The 27,387-nt window shown below is 40.1% G+C and overlaps 1 protein-coding gene across 3 annotated transcripts in view; it reads right to left on the bottom strand.

The window, feature by feature from the left end:
- B3GNTL1 (UDP-GlcNAc:betaGal beta-1,3-N-acetylglucosaminyltransferase like 1) overlaps nt 1-27,387 on the bottom strand; it is a 113,376-nt gene that overhangs the window by 10,239 nt on the left and 75,750 nt on the right. For all 3 annotated transcript variants that reach the window (XM_027691481.1, XM_027691483.1, XM_027691482.1), the window contains 3 exons: nt 22,223-22,318; nt 14,335-14,459; nt 6,189-6,324 (listed from right to left, as the gene is read on the bottom strand). In XM_027691481.1, coding sequence (XP_027547282.1) covers nt 6,189-6,324; nt 14,335-14,459; nt 22,223-22,318 — 357 coding nt within the window. The remainder of the gene's footprint in view (nt 1-6,188; nt 6,325-14,334; nt 14,460-22,222; nt 22,319-27,387) is intronic.

Raw genomic sequence — 27,387 nt, 5'->3', positions numbered from 1 at the left:
AATTACTGTAATTTGTATAAATATGGATTGCAACATGCATTAACAGCGGTGTAAGGGAAAAAGAAGACATCGTTTTCTCCCTCATAGAGAAAGTTTACATAGCTCCAAAGATAAGATATTTACTCAAAAACAATCTCTGCTGGGGGAAGACACGTTTGAGGAAGATAAAAGCCCTTCTCTGGCTGGATCTGCCTCATAAACACAGAGGGACACCCAGGCTGGGCCATCGGACCTCCCTGGGGAAAAGAGGATTAATGGGCAGCAGATTGATCCTCCTCCAAATGTAGAACCAAGGAAGTCTCAGAAGGACAAGGAATGTCACTAGGAATGACAGCAGAGTGGGTTTGGGGTGTGACTACCTGCCTGGTTGAGCTCTGCTATGATTACAATTAATTGTTTGTTTCCCAAGAGACTTGTTTTACTGCAGGGAATGTTTCCTCACACTTCTCAGTCCAGTCAGATTTCCTAATAGAAAAACTGACAGATTTCATCAGCCAAGTGATGTCCTTTTACGGTGAATGATCTTCATAGGATTTTACTCCCTCACCTTATTTTCACCTGTGGTTTGCTTTAGCTCTGTAACCATCACTTACAGGAAGCAAGAAAACAGAATTACAGCACATTCTCAAGGTCTGCTTCAGCTGGGAGGATCCCAGAGGCAAGTTTTACATGGGAGAGTGAATAACTGAGTAGAAGGTGATAGAAAACTGGAAAACCCTTTCAATAAATGGTCTCTTGTTCACTGTCTTCTCTCCTTCCTCATTACTTCAGCTGCTCTCATAAAAGACACCTTCAAAGAGACAACCTGCAAACTCTCCGAAATCCCACAGGAGCAGATCTTCCCTACTCCTTTCTCTCCATATCTCACACAATCCTCCATCTGTTTTAAACTTCCAGTGACCCTGTAATTCTTCTATTTATAATTCTTCCATTCCAGCTTGCAGAAAGCCTCGGAAGCACGTTAATATACATCTCTGCAAAAGGGAAATCAATTCTGGCCATTCACGTCAAAACAAAGCAACTGAAAGCATTACAATGCAAGTTTAAATAGATCCAGCTAATGGCAAACAGAGCAAGAGACAGGCAGAGGCATAAACATCTCCTGGTGTGCCACAAACAGAAACCAGCAAACAACTCTGTGCCACAAGCTGAGTGATTTTCTGTATCAGGAGCTGCTTTTATTTCACTTCTTCAGCATTGCAGCAGGACAGAAGTTGTGGGTATCTTTAGATCCCAAGCATGCATTTCACTGCTCCATTTAGACACTATTCCACTGAGGAGAGCAGCAGCTTCCCCCTCTGCACATAATCCATAGCAAAGTCACTCAGGAGAATTTGAACACCAGAACCCAGCTTGCAAAATAAGCTGCTGAACACTGGACACACAGAATTTCCCTTGTTCCACACAACATACACCTGCCTTTACAGTGAGGGTTCTTGTTGCCAGTGTCTCATTTCTCTAGAGCAGGTTCCTCCTACCTGAGTCATGCCAGGAATGTTTCAGGTGTGAAACCTCTGTGCTGGCAAAAGAGAGGTTGCCAAAAAGCACATCTTGTCGTTTGGAAGGAGCAAGGAGCTTTCCTGGCCGTATTTCACCATCAACTATTCACTCAATGTCCAAAATGAAGCCTCTACTTTACCTCACATCATTTAAAGACACTTTATACCTGAATTTAACTGAGTCTTTCACATTTCATCTCTGTCTCTCCTTGTTCTGGAGGCTTTTAACTCACTTTCATGACCATTCTACTTCTCACTCCACAGTCAAGGTGGGTGTGATATTCTTCCATGTTTCTTTTCTTTTACATGTCCCCACTCCACTCTCCTGCAGCCATTCATGTACTTTTAGAGTGGTTAAAATGCTACAAAACTTAGACATTCCTCAGTTCTGTGAAGGATCAGAGCTGAATCACATGGTTTGGTGATGCTGCTCTTGGAAAAAGGTGAAGAGAAACCAAGGGATGATTTTAAGTGGTCACTGAACCAGGAAAAAGGGCCTTCAAAGTACTTTCTGAAGCTTTTGAGTTTTGCCACCAGCAGACAGTGTTGTCATAGAGAATCTCCAGGGCCTGGCTGTGTAAAGCACTGTTTCCAGGCCACTAATTAGTTGGTGCTTATTTCATCCTTTCCCCTGCTTTTTTGCGAGCCATTTGAGCCCTATTTTCAGCCCTCGGAAATGACACAGAACGTTAATGCTGAAGTTCTTCTTTTAGCTGAAGTCTGATGGAGAATAAAAGAGCAGACAAGACAGCTCAGAAAACCCTCCAGGCACATGTAGCATCCCAAAAAACATTTGGTTTCCATCTTCAGCTGGAAATTATAGACACGACGGATGTGTTTTAAACAAAAAAAGGTCTGTTTGACTTCATTCTTGCAGAAATGCTAATACTGAACCACTGTCAGTGGTGTGAATCAAGAAGGGAACAGCCAGGAAGCAGAATTTCCCTAAGAATACTGAGATCATGGTAATTAATTCATAAAAAATCCCTACTAGTGGAGTAATTTTTTTCGTGTGTTGCTGTTTAGCAAAAATATTGAGCCTTGGATTTTTGCCTGAACGCTTTGGAGACAAAGCATCATTTTAACATTCACCATACAGATGGTTGAAGGAAAAGAGAGAATTGCTGAGGTGTCCTTTTGTCTTTTAACAGAACCATAATTCAAATTCACACTGTTTTCCAAACAGACTAAAGCAATAATTTGTTACTGAGTATGAACATACCCAGACCGCTGCTTCCTGGAATTGCCTAAATTTTGTTTTCTAAGAAACAATGCTGTCTGGCATGAAACAGAGCTGTGCTTTTCAAACATCCCACAAAGACCTAGTCAGCACAAGAAATGCAATTGCTTTGTTTATCAGCTTCTAAAAATACTAGAAACATTCCTTTTTTTGAAAAAGATGGGTTTTTTACACACCCTAAGCTTGACAGCTCAAACTAATTAATCCTCTTCCTGAAGATTTAGTAGAGTTTAGGGTGGGTTTTTTTTTCAGAATTACAAAATGACACAAGCTGTATGTAATAGGTTTTTGGGGGGGATATTATCTACCCTCGGGGTATGTGTCCCAAATTTTCTACAGGTACTTAGTGCCAATTGAGAAAACACCCTGCTGTGACTCCACAGTCCAACCAAAGTCAGGCTCAGGACATCTAATGAAATTCTGAATCTCAATAAAAGGATGCAGCAACAGTCAAACAGAGCACAGGTGACATTGTCAAGAGCCTAAACTGACTTTAATTATAAAACCAATTAACATTAAGTTTAGAGGGGTAAATTAAATAAATTTAATTACACTTTACAGCAATTTTGGCAATTTTACCTGCATTTCAAAGGCTGCTGGACCTTTTAAGATGACACCCTTTTAATCAATGGACCTTCAAGAGGAGAAAATGATAATTGTATGGATGTAATAAATCATATTTTGCCCTAAGGGGCTTTGGAATGGTGTTTTAAAGGTGTCAATTTTACATAATTGATGAATTCATATCCCAGGCCCTCCATTTACAAGACAACATGAGATTCTACTTGTAGATTCAAAGTGATATTGAATCTCCAGTGTTCTCATAATTAACAGAATATATGAAAGCTTAAATCTTGTTAAGGTGGTCTTGAAAGGGTGAGACAGGAAAAGTATTTTATTGTTTTTAGGGCTGGAAAGGATGAAGCAACAACTATTTACAACCTTTGTTCATATGGGATTTTAGAGTCTTTGGCAAGAGTTCCAGATTAGTCACAAAATACCTGAAGGATTTTTGAGGGAAAGTAGAACATGGAGTTTCTCTACAGACCTTTTACTGTTATTAATTTAGAATAAAATTAAAACTGCCACCAATTACCTACTGCAAATTATATGATTTTATTTCCTGAAACTCCAGCAGCATAATCCTTTGATTAGCTCTGGGAGAAGTGAGATGTTTTCACTCCTTACAGCCCTTTGCCGTGTGACTTACACGAAACATGAGGATATCATTTAGAGTGTCAGCTCTGACTGAGCTGCACAGACTTGGGATCTCACTTTTGGAAAAGCCACAAATTTAGAACAGCAATCATGATGAGCCTGAACAGATACACAGAACTAGTGCTTTAATCACTACAGGGAACAATAATTTAATCAGAAATTAGCCTCTGCTCTCACTTCAGATGACACAAGTCCTTTTCTGAAGCTATTTATCTTTGCTGGTTATTGAGAAAACCTCTTAATGCTTCAGATAACACGTCAGACTCAGGGGGTGAAGTCTGATTACTCTGCATAAGGTATAAAGGATCACTGTGCCTGCATTTTAGCAGTAGTTTTCTGCAGTAACTGTGCAAAATGAGTCACACTTGGCACGTGCAACTGCATCTGGCACGTCCTAAACGTGTCTGGAGTAGCATCCAGTAACTCATGGGTTAATGCTCAGTGCAATATTTCAGTATCAACCCAAACCATACTGGAATATGTGCAGTTGTAACCTTGACAGAAGCAAAACAGCATCAGGGCCCAGAGCTCTGCCAAAGCAAACGTTATGGAAAGGTCAGCTGGAAGGAACGCTGGGATCCAGCTAATTGGAACCACACTGCCCGTGCTGGGGTGCAGGGAGTGGAGGCTGTTCCCTCCTGGAGGAGAGCTGAGCTTGGGTTCTTTGGCAGGAGAGTGGCAAAACCCCAACAATATTATTTTTCTCTCGCCCTTTTTATCATCTCTGCTGTGACACCTTCAAGTGTTTGTGTGATGTGAAGTCCTGAATGGGTCACCTACAGATGTAACCCAAAGCTGGAGAGGTGCTCTACCTCAGCATCCATCTCCATCTTGGCTTGGTACAAAGAAAAGCTAGAAAACAAAATAAAACAAAAAACCAACACACCTAAGATGATGAAACACTGCTACAAAACCAAAATGGTCTACTTTTACTGTAACATCTCAAAAATCTACCAGACCAGCTGCCATCTCTTCCCTTGGAGCTTATTTTCTAATTCTCCTAATTTTGCAGACAGAGAAGTGCAATTGTTTGTTGCTGGTCAGTCAGTGGAATTCAAAGTGCTCAGCAAAATACTAACAAAAGAGAATATTTTCATCAACCCCCCAAAATCACACTGCACTGCATGGTCAAGGTAACAACACATTGAGAGGACAGGTCTGTCCTCTTTGAATGAAGCAACTGATTGGGGACACACAGCATTTAACCTCCTTTCTTCCTACAGTTCACCCCCTGCCACGTGATGGCAATGACTGAGGGATGGCTTTGGAATGGCACTGGAACATCAAGCAGGAAATTCAGTTCAATTTTTGCTTTGTGCATTGACTGTCTGAGTGTCTCCCGTGTCTATTCAGTAATTTTAACTATGTGTATACAAATGTCTTCCATTTTTTTCAGATGTGTGTGGTCTCAGGGCCACCACATTAATCAGGTTTATATATATATTTGTCATTTTGTCTTCCCATCCATATTCTTAGGAAAAGAAAAACACATCCAGCCATAAAATGAATGTTCTGTGGTTCTTTATAAGAAACAGTCATCTGACATCAGCCCTACAGCCTTTATCTAACAAAAAGTTATTGCACACTAGAAAATGCTATAAAAATAAGGTATTTAGAGTCTCAGACAAATCTGTCCTGAGAAATGTCTGCCATTGCCAAATATAAGCAACCTCCACATTTTCAATTGACTGTAAATTGGACAGTCATGTGCAACAGTTTCCACTTGCCTGTTCACCCCACTCCTCACCCCTATTTTTGGCAATTGAGCTTTCCAAAGGGAGTCACAGCACAACTGCTCACAGGGCTGACCAGACTGATCAACATCCCACAGGGACCTGTCCAGCAGCCACTTTGGAACTGGGAAATATGTATGAATGAGCCTGGACAAGGCAGTTTAGCATCACAGCATCCAAATAGTTACTCTACTCAGTCTGAGTACTGGCTGCTACAGACCAGACACTGCTACACAGCGTAACTCACCTACTGCTGCACTTAGTTACCAGCATGTTGCTCTCAGTACACACCATAAGCTCTAAATAAAGTAACATGGCATTTTAAAAGAAGAAATACATCATCTGGAATATTGAGGATTGCCCCAGTTTATATTAATCATCAACTAGTGCTTTTTTTGTGGACAAAATATCTGATGAGACATTTGCTACATTACGTCAGAAGGGCACAGGAAAGAGAAGAAGTGGTTTTGTATGTTTTTTACCCACTTACTAGCTCACCTTTTTCCTATTAGCTGGTGACAAACTTCTGTAGAGCTTCTTGCCTTGCTTGCCAGCATTCCAAATGGTGAATGATGTCCAGGAGCTCAGGACTCTGTCCTCAAGGAATCTGACTCGGTGGTTCCAGATGGTTCCCCTGGTGAGTTAGAAAAAGGGTGGATTTTGGCCTGTGAGGCTTTTAGTATTATTATATATTATATAATAATATTATATATATATATATATTATTATACATAAAACAAATATAATATTATATATTATTACCCTATATGCATACACTCCCCTACATGTAAACCTGACCAAAGTGATTTACATAATACAAAAAAAAAAAATCACACCAAAACATTATTTATTATTAGTGATTTAATTGTAAAAGTTCCAAAGTATTACTCTGCAGTGACACAAATGTGACTGTGCCTTTATTTGAAGATGACTTTCACAAGAAACTGCATTTCTAGGAACAAAGAGCAGCGGAAACTTTTTATATTTCTTTTTTTGGATGAAGGGGTATGTCTCATAAAACTTCTTAAAACATGCTCTAGGAAAAAAAAAAACGCAAGCTGGCAGATGTCTGTGTCCAATTACACCTTCATGTCTTCATCTTCGGGATAAGTTCCACAAGATAATTTAAGCCAAGTGGTTGAGGTAAACAACTGTGACAGTAATACCAAATGATGAACCACATGGCTCTGGAACAGCCAACAGCTTTAAACACTGAAGGCCCACTGAGAGCTTCAGTAAGTTCAAGGCAGGTTCTCAAAGAGAAGACAATGTCAAGGAAAGCAGTTTTGTTTTCCTCCCAGTTCACAAATTCACTTTGACAACTACAGCACTTTCCACATGTGTGTGTGTGTGCTCCACCCTATAAAGTAACATTCAGGACTGCATCATTTACAGTGGATTAAAAGAAACTGCCTGCTGTTAAAAACATCTGCTTTCTGTCCAGGGTTCATTTAATATTCATTAACTAATAACTTATCTCAGACTTAACAAACAGTTTTCTTGATAGAATACATTGATTTCCTCAATTTATGCCTTGACAAATGAATCTTCCTAACCTACATCTCCTGAACAAGGCACCTTGAGTGGAAACTTTCTTTCATAGGAAATTCTGATGAACACCTAATTGTGTCTCCTTTCTGAAGGCATTTCTTCAAATGGCTTTTTCCATTTGCTTATTCCCATCATTCCATCACAGCCCCAAGCTATGGGTTTGAAATCCCTCTTAACACTCAGGCAAATGGACTCTTGCTGGGATTGTTCCTTAGATCCAGCACTTCACTTCACTTCAGCAGAGCCAAACCCTGCTTTGCACTTCATCACTGACCCTGGTGTGGTAACTTGGAAAGGGCTTCATGCACAAATAAATGTACCCAAGCACAACAGCTACTCCATATAAAACCTCCCCCCTGTTTGGAGGATGATGATTGTGCACCAGCATTTCAACTAATGGAGGGAAAAAACTCTTGGATTTGATCACAAATCTCTTCTAATGCAACCACAAACTGCATTCCTGCTTGAACTGCTGCTGGCATCCTTTGACACTTGCCTTTTTCCATGTTCATTAGAGCATAATATATTCCCAGAAGGAAAGTTAAAGGAACCAAATATGAAGGTCAAGTATTTTTCCAGGATCGCTTTACTAGAGATTTTAGAGCTTCTGCTCACTTCTAAAACGAAAGATTATCGCTTTGCACGTAAATGGAAAAGTTTTAAAAGTGATTTTCCTTTGAAATGTGACTTCAGAAGGATAACACTGTATTACATTCCAGAGGTATTTCAGAACCTGTTCTATTGGATTGAGTGACACCGGCAAGTTTCTTTTCCACTTGAGTTTGCAACGTTAAGAAAGCAAAATTAAAAACCAGGCAACCTTACAAGGCATAAATAGAATTATCAACTAATTTCTAGTTGCAGTGCAAACACTGCAATCCACCTCCAGGCACACAGAAAATGTTTTTAATTGTCATGGAGATCCCAGCACAGCAGTATTGGCTCTTCCAGACAGTATTTGATGTCCAGGTGATGGGAGCCTCTACGCCACAAAAGTCCCTATGCAGGTAAAACTCAAATCTCATTGTTAATAGAAGATTTCAGACTGAAGCAGATTTACTGGCCCCATCTTACCTATGAATGTTATTTTGAGAAGTGTAAGTGGTGAAAGTATGTAAGGGAACTGCACTCAGAAATAAAAGGACATAAAAGTTATCAAACTCCAAATTAATTGGAGCATTGTTCAAACATAAGAATATTGTCACACAGTTTCGTTTAAGGACCAATAAACAGCTTTCTTAAACACCTATTTTGGGTTGTGAAAATGAAACCAACATGCCCAGCAGTTGTGAGTTTTTGCTTGCATCACTGTGAGGCATATTCTGATGACAGTGCTCACAGAAAAGAACTTACAACTCACCCATGTTGTGTGTACTCTTCTCCATTTAAAAAATTAAGTTATATTGAACACTTTGCAGTCTAGAGTCAACCCCAAAACATTTTTAACAGTGCAAGCAGAGATAAATACAGGACTGAGGGGAGAATTTGTGACTGACTTTAGAGTGACACTCACAGACTTCACCTTTGTTTTCAGCATCTCACACGCTGAAGCAAGAGATGCTCAGGGGGTGTCAAGGCAGAGTTTCGGTTACCCCCGCTCAGGTTTCCGCTTCGCCTAATTTGCCACATTTTTTGATGTTTCCAGAAGAGATAACTGGGATTCCTGCCTGGAGGGATAAGGGAATGCCACTTTCCCATCCTTTACGAGCCAGTGCAGGTGCACCAGACAGGAGCTGCAGCAACGTGCAAAGGATGATTAAAGCAAACGCCTGAAACGATCCAGGGGTTGTACAAACCACTGCCGGGAGAGGATTCTCACAGCTATTTTCAGATTATGCATTATTACATATTCATAGCCACCAGCAACACCTAGGAGGTGTTATTACTCCACATCACCCCAAATCAAGGCTGCTTTTCCTACCCAGCTCAAAAAGGACTGGAGAAAGCAATTTGCAGTAGCCTTTAAGAGCATTTCCAAGCCTGCACTCAGTTCACAAGAGTCTCCTCAGCCAGAAGGTGGGATAAAATTCTTCTCACTGTTCAAGTTTGCTCCCATATTCTAATACCCTATGTCCCCAATTCTTGAAATACATTATTTTCCCCATTTCTTTCATTTTCTTGTCACATCTTCACAATAGAAATGTTAGAAGTATGCATTTTTCCACTTGGAAAGCCATTCTTGAGGCTTACATAATTTTCCTAAGCTCTCACTTGCCGTGGCCCCTCAATACTCATCAGTTATGTTGTCTGGAAGGAAGAAGAGGAGCCAAATTTCTGCAGGAGTGAAATGAGGGTATTCATGCAGTGGGTGAGAATGACTACGCCGTGTGTTCCTCAGCCCCAAATAGTTATTACCAGACCATCTACCCAAGTAATGCAACAATGGAGCTCTGTTAGAATGTGTGGTGACCTCCTGACTGAACACAGGAGTCAAGAAACATCTGCTCTACTCCTATTTTGAAATGAAAGATAATGTGACAATAAAAGCAATATGATTTAATGTCTGAGCTCAGTCAAACCTCACCGTACTGTTTGAGTGCCTTTCCCCTCCTTCCCCCAGTGAGGCTACATAAGTGAATCAACAGAGCAAGGACAGATGTACAACTACTTGAGAAATGCAGAAATACAAGCCCAATGTCCTAAACAGTACTGGAATTTTAGGCATTGATTGCCATCTCCAGTAACACTATAGATCCATAAATCTGACCTTTTCTCTGCACACTGGCCCCCACACTGCTCAGGTGACACCAGGCAGGAAGAGGAGCTGCCCAAGTGAACAGCCCCTTCCAGCGGCTTTTTCCTGATGGCAGGACAAGAGAGTTCTGGATTATAGGTGAATCCCACCTGATCGATAAACCAGAGGTGGAAGAACAGAGAATTTCTTAATCACAGTGAGAGTTGGAAGAACAGAATTCAAGGTCCTTACAGTCCACAGGAAATTCAGAAATAAATCCTATTTGAACCTTGGCCATGCTGGTGAATAAACTGATATTTTTTGTCATTGTTGTTCTGTTGAACTTCATGTGAACTTATTAATTGCTGGACTGTATCGTCCCACTGAGTTATTACATTTACACTGTTAATAGGTTCTATTAATGTCTGAGTTCATCCTCAGGTCACGGGTCATTAGCTGAGGCATGGTTTGCATTGTGGCCTATTTTTCATGAAAGGCTTATTAAGAAAGACAGAGACTATCAATGTTAATGGCATTTACTTTTCAAGAATCTAATGAGGTCATTAGTTTCCATGTTTAATTGAAGTGCCAAATGCAAGCATGGAAGATAAAAATGCAGTTGACCTCATCTTTATTTCAGCTGTACAGGAATATGTTACGCTATTCCTCCCTCCTGCCTATTTTTGGATGTGTATGTTTTTGCAGGAAATGAAGGAGGCATTCCCGTGCTCATCACTGATAGAGACCCAGAGCACCTCTGGAACAGCCAAATGTTTCAGGCCAAGTGCCTGTTCTCCTTTGCTCAGATGACACTGGAAACTTCCAGTGCTTGAAACCAGATGGTTTCAATAGATTATGTAATTTTGGTTATTTCTGCAGACCAATATTATACTTGTTCTGAATACAGGGATATGAAATTACTGAACCCTTGTAGGTGCACTTCACCTTTTCTGCCTGAAACAGAACCACCTGAATCTCAGACAGAAGGGACAAAACTTATTTTCTGCATATAATTAAATTTTTCTTGACTAAAAAAAAATGTATATTGCTACAAGGATTAGCAAAGTTCCCCAACCACCTGTCTGTGAGCAACGTTGCCCAAAGACAAGTGCACTGGTTTATTGCTCATCTTGTTCCAAGCTGGCTTTCATCTCTCAGTGAGGTACATTGTTGTATATACAGTCCCTTTCTCTCCACTTCAGCTAGATAAAGATCTATGAGTTTTACAGTGTTTTTATTACACATCAAACTCTCTTACTCCAGCACTTCTCGCTCCAAAGCCAGCTCTGATATCACACCAGTGTAACGTGGATCTGCAGCACTGAGCACACACAGCCCTGGGACACAAACTGCAACGTGAGGTAAAGTGATTCAGATCCAAGAGGTACAAGGTGTGGGATTTTGTATTGTAAATTCCTGGCTAAAGATCCTCAAAACTTGTCTTGCTCATTCCCATCCAGCAGGTATCCACCCCGGATCGGAGATGAATGTCTATATTTCTGCACTCTCCTAACAAAATCTAAATATAGACACTGAACCTCGTGCAGATTCTGTCACGCACCCAGAGCACTTAATAACACAGACTGATGCCCCCAGGGGAAGGGAGAATGCAAATAAGATTGTGTTTCCTGCTTCACAGATATTCTCAACTCCAGATATTTGTTCCAGAAGGATACTAATCATAGGAAATGACCTAAAAAACGTGAGTGTTTGCAATTATACACGCTAAATAAAAAAAGAACCAAATGTCACTTGCCAAGTAGTTTTACATATATTTTAGGAAGTCTGAAAAAGCAAAGTCAGGCTTTTTTTTCCCCTGCACGGTTCTGAAAGACACCCACATAAACTGAAATCAGTCCATCACAGGCTACAAGTGACTGTTGTCTTTGCTGAAAAGATGGAATCGTGCACCCTTGTATAAACAAGTCCTGGTAACCAGCTCTGCTATTTAAGACTGAAATTAGGCATAAGTGTTAAAAAAAAAAAAAAAAAATCCAACTTTCCTACAAGCATAATTTTGATCTCAGACAAGATCTTAATCTGGCTGGTGAGTTACTATTTCCAAATCCAGGTCTGGGCTAAGTCAAAATTCGAAGACGACACGGGCCAATGGCAGAAAGACAAATACCACAGAAAACTGCCCAACAAACACCCCCCAAAAAAAGGCTTCTAGAAAAGCCAGAACACGCAAATTAAATAAGGTGGGGTGACCACAAGACGAGTTAGGTAAGACTCAATTTAAATTATAAACTTAAACCCTTGTGATGAGCCCATTAATCTCTTTTTGCCCAACACGCACCTCAGTCTTCAGACACAAACACTTGCCAACCCTTCAACAACGTGGGCAACAACGAGCCAGGATGAAGAGCTGTTGCACAACCTCGTGTTTGGAAGTTCACACCAAGTATCACCACCAGCAGGGCCAGCAGAAAGCCAAGGGGAAGAATGGCCTCCCCTGATTTCTCAGAACGAGACACGAAATTTGGAACATCCCCACCGCACATCTGAAACAGCTCCCAGCGTTTCCACATTCCCCCAGCGTGCTGTAATTCAGGGGGCTTGTGCCACACAACCTTGTAGATCTGGATAAGCAACAGCTTGCAGTAAATTCAAAACAAATCCGTTTCCAAGAAAAGGATGCTTTCCCACACATACAAGCAAAAGGCTTCCAGGAGCTCCAGCATCCCACGATGCGTGGCTGAAAAGCTGGCCACTGAGTGCCAGAATGATCCCACACTAAAAGAGGGAAAAAAATTCCCCTCAAACACCAATAAAAAGGAAAATAATTTACCTCGTGCTTGTTTGTGAAATCCAAATAATATGTTCCATTTGCTTGGAATGACCTTTTCATAATTAAAATTATTTTATAGGCATACATATGTATTTATAAAGATCTATAGTGACATGATCACTATATCATGTGCTATTTATGCTTAGCATGTTGCAGTATTTACAGCAATACAATAACATAGTGATAGCCAACCAAAATGCACACAGGAATGTTTAGTTTTACTACTCAGCTCTACAAAGCCACACATCTATGACTGAAAAGTGCGTGTATACCATTAATCAGTAAGAAAACAAGTTTACTTAATTACCACTGTGATCTTGGTGTGGGACTCCTGAAGAAAAGTAAAACTCATGTAATTTTCTATTAATGTCAGTGCACAAGAGAAAGGAACAACTTTGGCTCAGTTTGCAGCACACAGAGGAATCAGCAACTGGCAATTTAACATCTCCTTTAGGGGCTGAGCAGCCCTGGAAAGGCAGCAGGGAACTGCTTACAAGGAAGCACCTGAGATAATTACCCTAAACATCCTCAGGGATTTTTCAAACCTCATCATTTGATTTAGATGGTTTAGACCCTTTAAAATAGGAAAATAATATATGTAAACGCAGCACATTATCAGATTAAAGCTTTAGGTTTGTTGGGTTTTTTTTTCAGAGGGAGGTTTTTGTTGGTACTACAAGTTTCTGTTTACTTTTTAAAAATTGAGACAGTGATTCTGAAACTAAGGTTTACCATTTTAAAAAAAATTATATACATTTACATTTTTATATTATGTTTCACATGGCAAAAACTATGAGAATGAAAGCCTCACATATTAAAACTCCTAACTAAAAACCCCAATAAAATTTTACCACTAGGGTATATTTTAAACATATTCTTGCCATCATGTTCAAAGTATTGAAGAAGTTATTGCTTCACTGCTTGCTTCACTCCTTGCTTCTGAACAGGGATTCATCAGATCAGATACAGAACCACACAAGTGATTCTTTATCTGCTGTGGGGGCAAGAAATTCTTTAAATTTTGAATTTTTAAATTTTAATTATAAAGATGCTTTAGAGGAGCAGGGAGGTTACTCAGGTAGGTTCTGAGATCTCATGTGATGGGTTGCACAGCCTGAATGAAGAATACATGGACATTGGGAAAACAGCACTGCTGTAATGCAGCCCCCAAAATGCTCCCTTGCTCTTACAGTACCTATTGTGAAATTATTTCAGAAACAGTTGCAAGGAGAAAACAATTCCTTAGAATATTTACCAAATATTGAGGTGCCCCCAGCCCATTCCTGCCTCACCCAGTCACAGACACCAGTGCAGTGACAGCCTGAGGGCAACAGGATCTGCACCAAAAGATTTCCATTCATAATTTCAATTCCAGCATTACAGGAATTGAATTACTCCAAAGCAATTTATAGCAAGAACAAACAGAAAACTGGCCTTCCACCATCAAAACTACCAACATATTATGCAATGCTTGCTTTTCAGCTTTTTTAAACAAACAAACAAACAAACACACAGACACAACTGGGTAATTGTTTTGCTGTGCAATGTCTGGAACACATTAAGCATCTTTGCTGCCTATCAACCACAATAAAGCCAATTTTTCATTTCTCCCAAAGCCCACAACTTACTCCAGGACAGAATGAGTCGCAGCCTTTGGGTGGTACCGGTAGAGCAGGAGGCAACTGTTCACTCGAAAGACTTCACCACCCTTCTGGATATGTTCATAGAAAAACAGCAGATCCTCTGGAACCCCCTGGAACAGAAGCAGTTATTTCACACCAGTCAGTGACCACCATTCAGTTACACCTGAAGACATTTTGTTTTTCTGCCAAATGAATTTGGTTTAATATCATTTTTATTCACAGACACAACTTCTCTGTTGCCCAGAGAGGTTGTGGACTCCCCATCCCTGGAAGTGTCCAAGGCCAGGTTGGATGGGGCTTGGAGGAACCTGGGATAGTGGGAGGTGTCCCTGCCCATGGCAGAGGGTGGAACTGGATGATCTTTAAGATCCCTTCCAACCCAAACCATTCTATGAGATTATTTGTGTACATCTCAATGAACTTATCTAATGGGTCATGAAACAAATGCAGCTAAAGCTACTAAAAAACCAAGCAGTGCTAGTTAAAAATGAAGTGCAAGGACAGAGGTGGAAGAATCATCACCATCATCTCATTTTGGCAGGGATATCAAGCTTGGTACAGGTTAATCCAAAATGAAAGAAACCCAGCACTGAACAGTTTGTGCAGCCTGAAGTGCCACGTAACCAAATGGTTTATCCTGAAAGGGATCAGTGACTTCAGAAGAGTGTTTTTATGTTGTGCTAGAATTCCCCTTCTTTCTTTGGTTGTCATACAAATACTGGTCTCTCCCTAGGAAAGGTGACTCAGGCCCCACAATAACAAACCTCAATAAGAGCAGCCTCAGAATGAGGCAACATCTGAAAACAAAACTACTTGTTTTTTGAAACTTCCTTCCACGGTACATTCTTTCTAATGGGATTGAACACAATCCTGATGAAACACTGCACAAAAAAAGCTCCTACAATTGTGGATCTAGCAGGTTCTAGGAAATACTTGAGATTTCACAATCATTTGCAACATTTCCCACCTAAAAATCAGAAAACCTTCATGCCAGAGATAGTGTCAGAAGGGCAATCACATATGGCTCGTGGTATTCAATTACATTTTGTGGCATATGAAAGCATAAACCCACCTTTAAAGCCTTATACAGAAGGCAAAAAAGTAGCATCTATTTATATTTTGCAATGCTGCAACTTCTTGAAATGCATTTTTTCATGTTTAAATACAGATACTTCTTCCCTCCAACCCAGTGCTTAAAAGGTCACATGGTTTTATCAGACTAAAAAACCCTGATATATAAAACCATGTGGGTCAAACAAAATATTTCAGTGTAGAAACAATAAAAAGTTGAAAGATAACATGAATAAGTTGAGAAGGAAAGGAAGGGAAGGAGACTGAAATACATTTCTTTCTGTAGACAATATCACACACATGAATAACCAGAGCATACACCTCAACCTCAGCTTTAGGTAAATAAAAAAATTGAATCTTTCCCCCATTACCACAGCTTCTGAGTTTCTTCCATAATTAAGAAAATGAGATTCTCCAATTAAAGTGCTGGACACAAAATCCCTCTGTGGTTTCTTCTGGCCCTCCAGTTACAAGAGCAACACAGTTCAGGGAGTGTTTCTTATACCCACCAGGCTGAGCAGTTGAGGGGATGTGAGAGGGGAAGAGAAATGAGACAAGAAAAAACTCTGAACACTGGAAAACAACTCCAAAACACTCAGCTGAACATATGTATCTCGAGAGAAATCAGAATCAAATCCAGTTCTGGACTTTGCAGCTTCAGAGCTCACTCTGTGACTGATGTAAGACACCAAGTTGGGCCACACTCCCAGACTCTGAATGAAATGGGCTCTGCTCTGCTCACCCAGGGCAGCTCAGCTGGAGCTATTGTCTGTCTTTGCAGATGTTTGTCTGACTTCTGGTTTAAGAGCTGTGATGTAGAAGAAAACTTTTAGAGAACTTCATACAATTTTTGTGGACCTACCCTGAAAGCCACAAGAGAAATGTGGGGGAAGCTGGAGTAGCTGACAGCAACCACAGTCATCAAGAACACAAAAAATACAGCCCTTTCTATATTTTTCTTATTCTGGACTCCAATGGAAATACTGAGCCAGCAGCAAAGTTTAAACCTTTTTCTCTTTTCCAGTCACACACCAGACCGTGTCATCAGGGCACAAATTCTGCAGCACGTATCAGTTTGCTGCAGGAGTCATATTTTGAGTCAGATCTCTGATTACATCACACACATATCAGCAATTCCTTCTCTTTAGGATCAGCATTTATATTATTCAAGACAACCGTTAATATGAATATTTAAGAAGAGTTACTGCAAAAGTAAAAGTATCCTTCAAAACGCTGTTTGGTTCCAAGTGTTCTTTTCCTTCCCTTTAACTGGCAGAAATACTCTGGAATAAAGTGCACTCAGCCCTAGAAAGGAGCAGGTGCCTTGTACTGCTCAGCAGTGGCCTCTCACATTTCAAAGGAGCAGCACAGCCACGCATTTTTCAGGGGAGGAAAGATGTTGACTGTGTTATGGATCCTGCAGGGATGGGACTTCCTAAGGCTCTTGAGCGTGTAAGTTTGCTGCAACACAAGAGTTTCTTCCCAACTGAGATCTATTATTGGATCCAGACGGCACTTTAAACACCAGGAATCTTTGTCAAACAACACAACTTTCAAAGGAAAAGCTGTTTGACCACTAAAGAGATATTTTAACGTATTTTTTGAAAATTAATATCCATAGCTAAAACTATCAATTACCAACCCAGCATTTTAGCAATAGGCTACCACATCAATAGCCTTCAGCACCAATGGATACAATTAAATGGCACAGTTTACATGTTACTGGACTACACACAGAATTTTCCACATCACAGGCAACACCCAACTCTACATCCTCTGCTGCACTCAGGGATAAACTGATTCCAGCTCCCAGTGAAAAGCACAGCCTGCCCCTCTCTGCTGTAACAAAAATGCAGCAGCCACATGCAAAATCGTTGTTTACTTTATCACATTACTACTGAACAGGTGAAGGGTTTGTGTTTACCCAGGATTTTGGGCAGGTATCCCTTGCTGTGCTGATGGTTGGCTGTATGGATGAGGGGACTGATCTTTTATACACCATGGGATGTCAGGCAGAACTTAACGAGTTAAACTAACTCCTTGTTCAGGGATCAAACTAGATTATCAACAATCCTTCCCTTGTCACCTTCTCATCACTCACTGTTGTCACTCCTGGCAGATCATTGTCCATCAAACAGTGCTCCAGCCACCTCAACATATGTATTTTCCAAGGAGGTTCAAGCCTCCAACCACTGCAACCAGCAATTCTGGTTACAATTCTTGCAGCTTCACCATCAGTAATGGTGAGGAGCACCAGCAGGGATGAAGATCAGCAGTTTTTGGAGGACAATGCAAGAGTGACTCTCTGTGCAATGCTGTAACTGGTAACACTTGATAAGATCATGTTGTAGCCCTGGGATGACCAACAGTAACTTCTGCAGCACTTCAAGCTGACAGGAGTCCTTTTTTTTGATGTCTTGGACAGAACTCACCATTAGGCTGTACAGGCATAAACACAATATCAGAGCTGCCTTTTACTGCTAAACCCAATGTAGGAGAGTGATTCTGGGGCACAGTCAATCTGTCCCACCTTCCTCATCCACCTCTTTTCCCTCTATCCAGCTTCCTCTCAGTCTCCTTTGACATGGTGCCCTTCCCTGCCCACTTCCAGTGGAGATTTAGCCTGTGCAGAGCAGTCTGACCAGTGAAAGTGGGAGATTTCAAGAATACATGCATTTATAACAAACAGCGTGATGACAAACAAGACAAGAGAATTATATCTATCCACACAGGAAAAAAAGCCTTCAGATTTGGAAAAGCTCAGTCCTTCCTCTTGATCAGGGGCATCAAGGAAAACTGGGCTATAACTTGGTACTCCTTTTGTAAACCAGTCAGCAACATCAGGGTAACTGTTGGACAGAATATACCAAATTGCTTTAATTCCTCAAAGGAGCTTAAAATTGGTGAATGGAAAGAATTAAATAGCTGTTTTAATAGCTTCTCTACAGGATTATCCAATATATTCTTAAGTCTCTCTTGCTGCAGATCTGTCACTCCATTTTTTGGCTCCCATCCAAATCATGCCTTTACATCATTTTGCCTTGATTATAGGACCCAAAGCCTGTAACATTTACTTCATTGTTTGGAAATAACAGGTTTGAGGAAACTCCAAAAGGCTGCTTTCATCCAAATGCCTTGGCACAGAGAAATTCAGTTAAACAAAGATGATGGGGAAGTCAAATGGAAGGGAGCTGGTAAATTCTAAATGATATTTAATAACAGACCAGCAGAAAATGTAATTAGACATGGGGTATGGGGTGAATTTTCAAATAGCTTATAAAGTGTAATTAATCATAGGCTCCACCAATCTTCTTTCCTTTTTAGATCAAATATCTATTTCTGTTCAGCCTTAACTATATCAAGCCAAAATGAGTAGTGCCTGTGTTTTATCCAGATTTTCCCCCAGAGCACCTTGACTGGTTATTTGACAGACTGACAGTATTTTAATTCATGTTCCAAAAAAACCAAATTCCTACTTAGCCTTTTACCACTCAGGCATTATTGTAACCACTTGCCTTTCTGGAGGGCATGGCATTTGTGTGCTCTGGCAGAGAAAAATGGAAAACTGCATTAGTTAGTGCCTAACAGCCTCCAGAGTTACCTCAGAGCTTTACTGCGTGGCTGCAGTCTCCTGTGCACCCAGGGATATTTTGACACCTCCTCAATTCGTGTTTTTTCTGACCTTTTATCACAAAAATAGATCAAAACTGAGCTCCAGACACTTAGTTTGGAGCCACAGTTTGTATTCAGAAAGGCCAGTAGCTTATAATACTCTATTCCATCTGGGGCTCATTATGAATAATTTCCCCCATTTGCACTTCGAGATAAGTTCAGAACTTTAAGGCTGTCACTCCATTTTTAGTTCTCACACACTTAAAAAAGGAAAGTTAAATACAGAGGTGACACGAATTTGGGACCAAATTGTTGTAAAAGTCTAGAGAAAGAAACAAGTTTGGCATATAAGATGTCACTCTTTATCCAAACTTGCTGGATAACAGGAAGAGTATTTCCTCTTAGTTTCCTAAAAAAGTCACAAACGTGGTTCACATGACTCTCCTCCTAGCAGGGGATACTGTTTAAAATGTTACTTTATAGGCTTGTGGCCACTTTCATTGTGCTATCTCAGTCTCAGCACACCACCAAAGCTGGATAAAATTCTCTACTTCTCAGTACTCCTGCTTTAATTATCATTTATCAGAAGTTGCACCTCTACCATTTTAGTTAATCAGTGCATAAAACAAACCTGTCAGGTTCTTAGAGACCAGTTATGAAGATCTTATTTAGGATTCTACTTGGACATTGTCACAGTGATTACCTAAAAGGACTACATTCCCAACAACTGCAGATCCCATCCAGAAAGGACTTTATTTCTAAAAATATGTAAATATTTTTTAAAAATCTGTTTCATTTAGAGCTTGGATGGCTGGAGAGATAAGTACAAATCTACCTGGAATAAAAAAAGGATTGCCCCATAGCTTACCTATTTGTATTTTATCAGTCCACCCATAAACACCACATCACAATTTCTTCCATGGAAGAATTACCCTCCATTTGTTCTAAGCACTGAAATATGAAGAACAGGTGTTTGGATTTCATTTCAAATGAGAAATGCAGCTTTTTGGCACTGAAACAGTTTAGCAAACGGAGAAGGCTGAAACATGGGGATTTGTTGGCCTGTTGCTGTGTTTACTGACAGCAACAGGACACTTGCAGGTCTCACTGTTAAATACCAACTCAAAAATGGAGATGGGTGTGATCAGACTAATACAGAGTGTGGGTCAGGTCAGAACATCCACAGGGATGATTCTGAAGAGTCCTCAGTATAGTTTACAACAGCTCCACTGATAACACAGAGAAAAATCTTCCTTTGCCTCAAAGGGATTCTTTTCAAATGAAAATGAACTAGTTGGAGCAATGCTGAATACTTTGCAACACTAAATACTGAAAGATTTAGGACCTGATGTTGTGTCCTCTAAACCCACAGAGGACAAAGGTTTGACTTCATTGCTCGTGTCCTTTGCTTTGTTCAGCCCCTTGTTCGCAGGGTGTTTTTTGAAGCTCCTCTGTATCAACCAGAGTCTGAGCATGGACACGTTGGGCACTTCACAATAGGGACAAACAATATGTTTAAACTTATCACTAGTAATTTTTAAAACTAGGAGGACATACCACGCATTGTGGCTGCAAAATCATCAGGATTAAGATTGTCAGTGTATTATGGCTGAATAACCAGCGGCACAGTTCCTACACAATTACACAGGGAGAGCAAAATCGAAAAAACCCAACTCAAAAAAAAACAAAACAAAGGGAACCCCCCCCCCAAAACTAAAAGCAAAAAGCACAGAACAATAGTCTGTTTAACTTAACCTCTTGAACTTTATCATTAGGCTTGCTGTTCTATTGTTGCTCCTGCTTTAACTTGCTTGCTTTCTTTTTTGAGCTTACTAACAATGCTCAAGAAGTCAAACATTCCTCAGAGAGTGCAAATACAATGATAAGAAATAATAATAAAATAGAAATAAAGAGCATGGGTCAGTGAATGTAGATTGTATTGGGAGTCAGGCACCATTCCCAGCTCTTCCACTCACCCACCATGTAATTAAGGGCAAATCTTTTCACTGCTCTAAACAATTCTGTTCTCTGTCTGCTGTCTCCTTAAATTATAATTTTTTTGGCAGCCTAAAGAATAATATTTGTATATCCTCATACACATACACATGTGTGTATGTCTGTGTGTATGTATACACACTATATGGCACTGAAGGGCTTCATTTAGAGGCTATAAAAATAACAATAATAATCATAATGTGTTGTAGTTTAAATAATAAAATAGAAAATAGCCTTGGCAGATTTTTTTAGTGTACTAATAATGAAGGCTTCCCCCTCAAAAAAATTCAGAACCACCCATTCTAGTCCTAAAGTCTCACCAAAACCACTGGAAGCAAAACCTCTCAGGTCCAAACCACACAGAATGGATCCAAATGTATCTGAATTAGACCTATTTGCCAACATATTTCTGGTACTACCAATGGACACCCATGGATTTTATTCCATAAACATGCTGATGAGCTTAAAGCAACTGAACTGAATTTATGCAGGAAATTTCTGAAGACAAAGAACACCTAATTGTCAGGGGAGGAGCTTCTCAGGTAACAGTCATTTAATTTGTAATCTCTCAGTCCTGATGCTGAGGAGAAACTCCTTAACATCTTCCAAAGACAAGCACAAGAACTGAGATTGACAAGTGGATACGAGACAGGTGGATAAATGAGATTTAATGGTTGTAGTATTATGGCACATTGTGACCTCCCCTCCTCCCTTCTTTCTTCATCTCAGGGATATAAATCTTCCCCCTCGGGAGAATGTACTTCCATCTCTTTGTCATCCTGCCTGCACCTTTCTTCCCTCCCAATCTCCTTCACCAACCTGCCTTACCTTGCAGAAATAGTTCATAACAAAACTATGGGCTCATCTTTTTTTAGCTTTCAGATCTGCTGCATCTATTTCAGGGACTAAAGAGGAGCTTTTATGTCTGAATCCTTTAATTTTTCCAGGTATACTGACATATCTAACAGATGTGTTGGATTTAACTACAATCAATTCAATCACCAGAGTTATCCCCAAACAAATTTAGTTGGTTAATGACTGTTTTTAAAAAAACAGGTGTATGGTGTGACCCAGTTTATTTAGACCTCAGTTTTCATCTATACCCCTTCTCCTAGTGTTCCTTAATAACAGGTTTAGGGCTTCCAGAGGCTGTTAAACAAAGGGATGGTTCCTGGATATCATCCACATTACTCACCTTTCCCCCCTCATCAAATTTTCCCACGTGAAAAAAACACTCTCGAGAACAGAACCAGGTTGGCATGATCACAGTGGGTCCATGGGAGGTGAACACCTAGGAAAGAGGAAAAAAAACCCCAGTCAATTAATAGAATGTCTGTTGGGGAACAAAGCAGACCTAAATCTGGCAAATACTTGGCCTGTGCTTGATCTTCAGCAATTCCAAGCACTGAGAAATGCAGGTGTTTAAAATTCAGCATGTGCTTGGTGTTGAAAGTGCAGCATGAACCAGCATCTCTGAGCTGTCACAGCCCAGCAGGTGAGTCGAGTTCCTGCTTCACATTCCATAACTTCCTCTTCTATCATAAGTTGCAACACATGCAGAATACTTACAACTTTCCTTCAAATTTAGAGTTTTATACTGGAAATGGCACTTATATCAATAATGACAATGTTGACACTTAAGTGAATGAACTGAGAATAACTATGAAAAGTTAAAGTTCTTAAACTGAAGCCTGTAATTGTTGTGCACTGATTTTCCATTTTATATTCCTTGTACATATATGAAGTAGGAACTTTCACTGATTTTTTATTTCTGCCAAAGACACTTAAATCCTAATCAAGCTTGGACAAGTAAAATGCAATTTGTTTTAAAGATTACCTGAGCACTACGGATTTGCTATCCAGTGGTACCAACCTTAAAAGGTCATTGGAAAGGAAGAGCTTTAGGGACTGAAAAGGGAGTGATTATTAATTTCATCCTCTTGACTAGTGACAGCTGAGAACTCTACAAATGGGTCTTTGCAGCTTTAAACAAACTTGTTTTAAATAAAACTGTGAAATAAGCCAGTATCTGGATTACTGAAGGTAAACTGGTTCTTTCTTTTAGCACAAGATGAAGTATTCAGGCAAGGAAGAGACTGAACTTATCAAACACAACGTGCAAAGTAAAGGCAGGAGCCTGTTTCCAGAAACTACAGATCATACCGTGGTTTATGAAGGCAGAAGAAACCAACTTCGCAATTACTGTCAATCAAACACTAATGACAATGTAAGGTGATAATTTCATGGCATGTTACAATGGTAATATTAATATTCCTGTATGGCTGAAGTTCTTAAACCTCAGAGCACGAGTGTACATTTTGTCATGTGCACCTGAGCACCTACATTATAGAGGTGTTCTCGATTTCAGCCCGGGATGGAGCTCCTTGAACTCTTCTTATGTCTGCCAACTTCCACTTCCATTGAGAAACATGGATATAAAACCCAATACAGACACTTAGATCAATTTCTCCAAATTAATTAAACTAGAAATCTAATCAAAATTTAACAGGTGACCTACTCCCACTTTTCTCATGGCATGAACTATCTGCCCAAACCCAGACATCCACTTTAGGGGGAAACACACGGCATGATAACTCCAGGAACACACAAAGGGATCTGAGGGTGACTCATCTTCACACAGACACTTCAATTTTAGGCAGTCATATTTAGTCTGAACAATCCTATCACCTAATGGCTGTGGCTTAAAACATCAGCAGCTTGTCCATAACTGAAACCCTCGAGCTTCAGAGGGGCTAAACGTCAAAAACTCCCCCCAAAAGTCAGTGAGAGCTGAAAGAGTCAAAACAATCCCAGCAAACCAGAGCAGACATGAGTACTTAGTACATGGTTATTAGCTCCACATTAATTACAAGGGCAATTGAGTATGGCCTGAACCAAACAATGACCAAAGAGTAATCCCAAAAGAAAACAGCAGTAGGGAGAAAAGCCAGGCCAGAGTGCACTGCTTTGAATCTCACTTCTGAATGAAACAAAAACTTCAAAAGAAAGTCCTGAGTACATGGGTACATGTGAGATGTGTTTGGAGAGGCCACAATGCCATTTCCTCAGTGCAGCCAGGTCCACCAGAGAACAGAAATGCACTTCAGCCTAGAGATGGAGCTCAAGGTAATTAGCCATGGTCACGTGCAAAGAGCATCCATCCCAAATATCTTAGATAATCTGTTCCACTGACATGTATATTTTAGTGAAACTGAACAGAACAAATTTGAAACACTGAGGAAAAACATCCAAATGCCACTTATGTTAACAGAGATGATGACATGAGGATGATTTCATAGCAGACCATCACACACTGCATACACCACTGTCTTTCCTAAATCCAGCAGTGCTCTTTGGCTCATTGTCCACCTCAGAAAAGATACTACAGGAGAATCACACAGACAAAACTGTGACTGATGATGCCACACATGATTTCAAGAAAGTCTTTGACCCTGGGACAGCACACCAGCTAAGTGTCAATGAATTGGCAAATAAGCTTTTTCTGTATTAATATTTATAATGTAACATCAAACCTAACTTGAGGAAATTTAAATTTGCACTGCTGCCACAAAGGACAAATTCATGCTACTTTGTCCCTTGCTATATAACAATAATATTTGGGAAGCTGAAATTCCTTTGCTGTTGTTGTTAGCTAAGTATTCAGCTGGATCTCCTGATACAAATAACCACAAAATCAACAGTGCTGCCACGAAGGAGGATGTAGGAAAAGAGGGCACCAGGCACAGAGCAGCAGTCCACATAATCCATAAATAATCTTTAACCTGATAAAACTGTATGCTCAAAGTCTAGATTTACAGTACATCTCCATTAATTTCAGAGCTCTCCCACTCATCCTGCCTGTGGCTACTCAGCTCAGTCAGCCCAGTCACAGCACTGGCACTCACCTGACCCCATGAGAGATCAGAGCACTACATCAGTTAAAAAGCCATTATTTTCCTCTTTTTTCCAAGAGTTAGTTTTCTATAGCCTTAGTTCTCTGAATCAGTTCACTGTGGGGTCAGACCAGCAATACCACTGACACACTGGAGGGGGAAGGAACAAGCTTTGGAGAAGAAAACAAGACCTCCCTTTTCAGTCACTGCCCACGGTGAATCAGTCCAGCTGTAACATAAAACTGCATCCTCACACTGATGGGAGGGGAACTGGCCCAGGAAAAACACTAACTCCTAACAACTGCACTGAAACACTGCAGCATCTGCCAAACTTCTGAAAACCACCTTGGAGAGCTTTTGAAATTTTATCTTCAAGAGAGAGAAAAAAAAATAACCTCAACCTTCTGCACTTCGGAAATTCTATATTTCACCTTGGTTTAGTCAGATGGGAAAGTCTCCTCTGTATTTCTTTGTTGTCTACTCTTGTCATAAACTCTTGCCAAGGTGTTAAAAGCCAGTCAAGCTGCCTCACTCTGTGATAAAAATTGCAACTTCTCACTTTGTGATACTGAAACTCAAGATTTTATCCATAAATCTTTCAGATTGCATGGACTGGAACAAGAAAAACAAAGAGGACATGCTACTCTTAATTTGGAAATCCAACAAAAGCAGAATTTGAGTGACAGTGCCATGAACTGCTTTGTTTAGTTTTCTTGGAAATGTTCTACTCTGCTTAACAAATGTCCTGTGTCACCTTGGAACATGAGTGGGTTTTCAGTCCACCTTGAGTAGTTAACTCAGTATATTGGAGAGCAGCTTGGACCTGTGAACCTTTCACATATGGCTGGTTTGGAAGATTAATGCTTAATAATAGTTGTTATTAATTACAATACACTGTATGCTGTAAAGATTATCTAAATATTATCTAGTTCAATGAAACCAACTTATTAAAAAGTCACTACAGAGCTTGTAGAAAAAGGTATAAGTCTGTTCAGACTTAGAATTCCTGGAGAACAGTGTTGTCATACCCAAGCTGGAATCTGTGTCCTTCAGTCTCCAGGTGATGGAGACAGGCTGCTATTTCAGCATTCCATTTGTTAAATTATTTAGGACTTGATTATCATCTGGGTTTATTCCAAGGATCAAGTAGCAAGTGATTGGAACTGGTTTGTTCTTGTTAACTGTTTGGCTATTGAATTGCATCCAACTATTACACAGATTCCCTGAAAATAAATCTAAAGAATACAAAGAGTTGATAAAGTGACTTTCATTGTTGTGCTTCAAAGCTGTCAACAGCACATGGAACTCTGGTCCCCACTGATGCTCAGTGCAGATCATGGCAGCATTCAATGCAAGATTTCAGTTCCAATACAGAGAAAGGCATTTATGTGTTTATAGTAACTTCTCAAGGAAAGTTCTATTTCCTGAAGCAGCAAATCAAAATCTAAGAGCGATGTGCCAAAAGCATAAATGCAGATGGTGAAACAACCTTATCACATCAGATATCACCATGTCATGCAGAACACAGTGAGGAAACCAGGCAGTTCACAAAGAGATTTAATGAGGGCCCAGGCTGTTTTCCAGTGCAACAAGATAATTCCCTAACATTCACCACACATTTAATTCAAAATGTTCAAAATTATATCCACACAAGTCAAGAATTAGAAACAATCTCCTCTGTTGAGATAAATAAAGCTTTTCAATACCCAGGGTCACACATTAACACGTTACAAGATGAAAAAGGAAAGAAAGCAAATCCCATGCTGGAGGGCTGCAATGATTTTGTGAGCTGTAGGGAGACCATCACTCCTGACTCTGAAAAATTATGTGTTAAGATACCTGTGTGTTAATTCAGCAGTGAATGCCTCAGGACCTCATTAATAAAGTGTACCAGCTTTACATCCACAATCAGGTGCATGTTTTAGTGTGAGAGAAGAGGTACAGAAAATAAGAGAGGAAAAGACCTCCTCCTACTTCAAAGAAGCATTGGGCAAATAAGATTTTTCAAAAGAAAATAATAACAACAAGCTTTATTCAAGCTTTTATTAAGCTTTAAGGAACCTAACCTCCCAATGTGGTATGGATTAAATACAGTTGGTTTACATTGTACTGAACTGTTGTACCCTTTTGCCTGTACAAATAACTGCCTGTGTCACCTCATCACTGTGAGCTTCAGCAGCAGCTGAAAATCCCTCTCTAAAGAAACTGGGATCAGGCCCAGCAAAAAGTAGATTATAGGAATAAACCATGCCATGCCTCTCTGCCCTGAAAAGCTGATATATACACAGGAATTCTGGTGCAGGCCTGACCAAAAATCAGCATTACAATCCCAAACTCTACTTAGCAACACAACTAATCAAAAAGAGCACAAGAGTCCTGAGAATTGCTAATGCCAGTGAAAGCAGAGAGCATTCAGCACCTCTGAGAAGGTATTCCAGTCCTGCTCCTGAAAAATTTACGACCTACA

This window comes from Neopelma chrysocephalum, unplaced genomic scaffold (assembly GCF_003984885.1).
Source record: "Neopelma chrysocephalum unplaced genomic scaffold, ASM398488v2 Primary Assembly neopelma1_84, whole genome shotgun sequence".
NCBI lineage: Eukaryota > Metazoa > Chordata > Aves > Passeriformes > Pipridae > Neopelma > Neopelma chrysocephalum.
Note: the sequence above shows the minus strand (reverse complement) of the source record. Positions and strands in the feature narration are given on the sequence as shown.